Below are 5,366 nucleotides of genomic sequence, written 5' to 3' on the forward strand. Positions count from 1 at the left end.
ATACTATTAATAATAACTATACTAACATTGATGCAGGAATAAACCCAAACATGGCCAGGGAACTTCAGTAGTTGAGACAAATGATCTCCAGTGTACCCGGAGTGGTACAACCCATACCAGAAGCGTCCCCAACGAGTCACAATATCTCAAGTTTCGCTCCCGCAATAGTCGATACCGAAGTTCCTAAACGCTTCCAAAATCCTAGCATGAAGCTATACGATAGAACTACGGATCCTGAGGGGCACATAGCACAATACCGAGAAAGGATGGAGATCATTCCCATCCTAGGGAACATGAAGGAAGCTTTCCTATGAAAAGGCTTTGGTTCGACCCTTACAGGATCAGCCCTTAAATGGCTGCTAAACGTTCCCCCATACACTATTACTTCATTTGCACACTTAGTCAAAATCTTTAATAACCAGTTTTCTTGCAGCGAAACCTTCGAGAAGATCACTAGTGATCTCTACCGGGTGGTTCAAGATTTTAAGGAAAAACTTAGAGACTTTGTTAACAGGTTTGGTAGAGAAGCTCTGAGCATCCCCAAAATCGACATGGCCACCGTTGTAGAAGCCTTTAAAATGGGACTAAGAAAGGATTCACCCTTCTATGAAGACCTTGTAATGACCCCATGCAAAAGATTGGATGAAGTCAGGTGCCGAGCATTGAGGTTCATAAGGCTCGAAGAGGATAGAGAAATCTACAAGAGAAGCAACCCTTCGGATCAATATGAGAACCCTAACAGGAAGGCCGGATCCTCGACTCAAAGATCCTACAAATTGAAGCCCTATTCCAGATCAGATCATCACAGGTTAATGCCCTTGAAGATGGAGGAGAAGAAGAGGAACTTCCTAAGATCACTGACTATTGTTTTTCTGTGGATGTTTCAGGTGTAATTCATGCTATGCAGGATCTTGGAGACAAAGCAAAATGGCCAAAGAGAGACAGCAAGTCCACCGCTTGGAAAGAAAGGTCCAAATGGTGTGCTTACCATAAAGACTTTGGCCACATGGCGGAGGACTGCATAGCCCTAAGAAAAGAAATTAGCTATCTCCTTAGTAAAGGACACCTCAAAGAGATCCTCGGGAGAAAAAGAGAAAAATCCTAGGTGAACAGCCAGGATGATCACGGGATCCTGGAGAAACCAGGATCTCCACCCTCTGACGCTAAGATGATTAACGTTATCTCAGGCGGATCTAACATGTGTGGTACCTCTTATTCTCAGGCTAAAAGATAGGCCAAGGTCTCTAAAACAGAAAAGTAAGATAGACCATCAAAGAATACCATGATTAGCAGTGAAAAAGAAATCACATTTGACGAGACGGACAGGAAAGGAATTCATGATCCTCACCATGACGGACTCGTGATAACACTGTACATGGCCAACCATTTCGTCAGAAGGATCCTTGTTGACGGAGGATCTTCGGTCAATATTGTACTCCTAGACGCACTAAAAAGGATGAACATCCCAGAATCATAGATAGTCAGGAGATCCTCAGTCCTCATAGGATTTAGCGGGGAAACGAAACACACAATTGGAGAAATAAAGCTATCAATATACATAGAAGGGGTAAACTCTATACAAAATTTATGTGTTATTGACACCTTATCTTCTTATAATCTGATACTAGGTAGACCATGCATCCACGAGATGAAAGCGATGCCATCAACATACCATCAGTGTGTAAAGTTGCCTACTCCATGGGGAACAGTGAAGATCATGGGAGATCAACAAGAATCGAAAGAATGCTACAAAACCTCTATGAAATCTATGACCAAACCACAACAAGCATATCAATTAAGGCAAGGGGCACGAAATGTTCTAGAGACAAAGGAACAAGACGTAAAGGAAGTGCCCCTAGGCATCGAGGATCCTGAAGCTAAAGTCCTCATAGGATCCTCAATGCCTGAGCAGATCGAGCAGGATCTATTGAATTTCTTAAGAACCAAAAGCAAGACATTCGCATCGAAACACGAAGATATGACAGGTATAGACAAGATTATTATTAATCATAAACTTAATATTGATCCTTCTTTTATACCAATATACCAAAAGAGAAGGAAATTTTCACCTGAAAGGAATCATATTATCCAAGAAGAAGTAGAGAAGCTCCTCACAACAGGGATGATCAAGGAAGTAAAGTTCCCAAGATGTCTAGCTAACGTGGTTGTCGTACAAAAGAAAAACGGAAAATAGCGAGTGTATGTAGACTATACGGATCTCAATAGGGCTTGTCCTAAGGATCCTTTCCCTCTACCACACATCGACTCTATGATAGATGCAACAGCTGGCCACGAACTCTTAACCTTCATGGACGCTTTAGCAGGATTTCAACAAATCCAGATGGATCCATCCGATCAAGAAGATACAACGTTCATAACATCAACAGGTATATATTGTTAGACTGCAATACCTTTCGGTCTTAAAAATGCAGGAGCAACATATCAAAGACTGGTGAATTGGATGTTTAAAGACAAGCTAGGGGACACCATGGAAGACTAAATTGACGACATGGTAGTAAAATCAATGAAAGCTGAAGATCACCTCAGAGATCTTAAGGAAGCATTTGACATCCTGGACGAATACAATATGAAGTTGAATCCGCTCAAATGCCATTTTGGGGTGAAGTCGGGCAAGTTCCTTAGATACATGGTAACCAAGAGAAGAATAAAAGCAAGTCTGTAGCAGATCAAAGCATTCAGCAAGCTGAAATCCCCATCTTCAACAAAAGACATCCAAAGGCTAATCGGAAGAGTAGCAGCACTCAACAGGTTCATTTCAAGATCCTCAAAAAGGTGCAAGCCCTTTTATGATATCTTGAAAAAGAACAAGAAATTTGAATGGACAGAAGAACACGAGAAAGCCTTCTAGGAACTCAAAAAATATCTAAGCTCTGCTCCACTACTAGTGAAGCCTATAAATGGAGGACCACTTGTTATCTACCTCTCAGTATCCTCAAACACGGTAAGTGTCGTTCTAGCCAAGGATCTTAATGGAGATCAACATCCTATCTACTATGTAAGTAAAAATCTACTGGATCCTGAAACTAGGTACTCTCACCTCGAAAAATTATTTCTTGCCTTAGTAATTGCGTCTACTAAGTTAAGACACTATTTAGAAACACACGCTATACATGTTAAAACTAATTATCCTATTAAGAATGTCATGAGAAAACCTGAAATGTCAGGAAGGATGGCAAAATGGTCGGTGAAGTTAAGCACATTTGACATCATATATAAACCAAGATCCGCCATAAAATCACAAGCGTTAGCAGACTTTGTGGCTGACTTTAGTAATGATCTGCAAAGCGAAGTAGACATGGAAGCCAAGCAACTCCTAGAAGATGAACACCTGGGAAAATAAACACTGTTCACAGACGGAGGTTCAAATAAAAAAGGAACAGGGATGGGAATCATACTAAAGTCACCACAGGGGTACATTATACCCCAGACAATTAGTTGTGAATTCAACACTACCAACAACGAAGCAGAATATGAAGCACTCATCATGGGACTACAATTGGATAATGATCTTCAAATCAAGGATCTTCAGGTATTTGTTGATTCTTTATTACTAACCAATCACTATAATGGATCTTATGCAATGAAAGGAGAAAAATTAGCATTATATCTAGAGATCCTCAAAAAATTAGCTTCTGATTTCGAAAACTTTAGCCTAACCCAAGTTGGCAGAGAAGAAAACATAGAAGCAGATGCATTAGCCAATTTAGGATCCTCCCTTAGGATCCCACCAGAGACAAAGATTCCTATAACCCATATAATAACCCCAGCCATAGAAACCATCTCCGACAAATCAGAAGATCCTAAACATCCGACAAGCGTAGCAACTATTGAAGATCATGGCCCTAGGATCCTTCCTCAAAGGGATCTCGACGGACAGGATCCTCGAAGAAGCCCGCGATCATGGACCCAACCCATTATGGAGTATCTCCAAAATGGAACAATCCCGATAGAAGAAAAAAGAAAAAGAGCATTCAGGAAAATAGTCTCAAGATTCGTGTTAATCCAAGGTAAACTTTACAAAAAAATCTATGGCAGGTCCATACCTTAGATGCTTGGAAGATCCGGAAGCTGCAGAAGTCTTAAAGGATATACACGAAGGAGATTGTGGCAATCACACCCGGGGTAGATCCTTATGCTCCAAAATACTAAGAATGGGATACTACTGGCCAACCATGAAGAAAGACTCCTTTCTACATGCTCAAAGGTGTGATGCTTGCCAAAGACACAACAACAACCTGCATCAAATGGTAGAACCCCTACATCCTATTATCTCCCCATGGCCATTCATGAAATGGGGGATGGATATCGTAGGAAAATTACCAGTGGCCCCAGGAGGAAAAGTCTTCATGCTGGTGATGGCTGATTACTTCTCCAAATGGATCGAAGCTGAATCTTTCGTTCAGGTAAGACACAAATAGGTAGTATCATTTATTAAACGTAATATCTTGACCAGGTTCGGGATCCCAGCTGAAATCATATGTGACAATGGATCCCAATTCATAAGAAAAATGACAAAGGACTTTTGCACAAGCTGGGGAATCAAAATGATAATTTCCACTCCTGTTCGTCCCCAAGCTAATGGTCAAGCGGAATCTAGCAACAAAATCATAGTGAACAACTTAAAGAAAAGATTAGACAAAAAGAAGGGAAGATGGGCAGAAGAGTTTCCTTTCGTTTTGTGGGCAGATAGGACCACTTCCAATGTGGCCACAGGTCAGACCCCATATTCTTTGGTGCTTGGGACAGAAGCAGTAATCCCTACTGAAGTAGTAATCCCGATGGCAAGATACTTGCTGCAAGACCAAGAGAATAATGACAGGATCCTAGCATAGGATCTTGACACTGTTGACGAGCTTAGGGATCTTGCCAAAATACGCATTGCTGCTCATCAACAAAGGATCACCAAATCCTACGATAGGAACATAAGAGAAAGAAGGTTTCAAATAGAAGACTTGGTATTAAGGAAAACATTCCAAAACACCAAGGATCCTAGTACAGGAAAATTGGCTCCCAAATGGGAAGGACCATATCTTATAGATGTTGAAGCAGGGAAAGGAGCATATTGGCTAGTAACACTCGAAGGAGATGTTCTACCAAGATCCTGGAATGCTATACACCTCAAAGCATACTACATGTAAGTAGGATGAACTGATCCACAATAAAACCAAGGTACACATGTTCTTCACCTTAAAATTTTCGTTGTTACTTGTTTTCTCCTCGAATACATTACTAACTTAAGCATCGGAGGGGCGTTAGCTAGACTAACGCCCACCCCTAGCTAATGTTTGATATGAAGAACAACGTACGGCTAAGGAACCTCAAGATTGAATATCCTGAAACATCAG

The 5,366-nt window shown here is 41.0% G+C and overlaps 1 protein-coding gene across 1 annotated transcript; it reads left to right on the plus strand.

The window, feature by feature from the left end:
• Positions 1-4,529: 4,529 nt before the first annotated feature.
• Positions 4,530-4,853, plus strand: LOC145112910 (uncharacterized). The gene has a single exon (XM_079049024.1). The coding sequence runs from the start codon at positions 4,530-4,532 to the stop codon at positions 4,851-4,853; it is 324 nt and encodes a 107-aa protein (XP_078905150.1).
• The last annotated feature ends 513 nt before the right edge of the window (positions 4,854-5,366 follow it).

Source organism: Lactuca virosa, chromosome 5, assembly GCF_052849685.1.
Source record: "Lactuca virosa cultivar CGN04683 chromosome 5, Lactuca_virosa_CGN04683_v6, whole genome shotgun sequence".
NCBI lineage: Eukaryota > Viridiplantae > Streptophyta > Magnoliopsida > Asterales > Asteraceae > Lactuca > Lactuca virosa.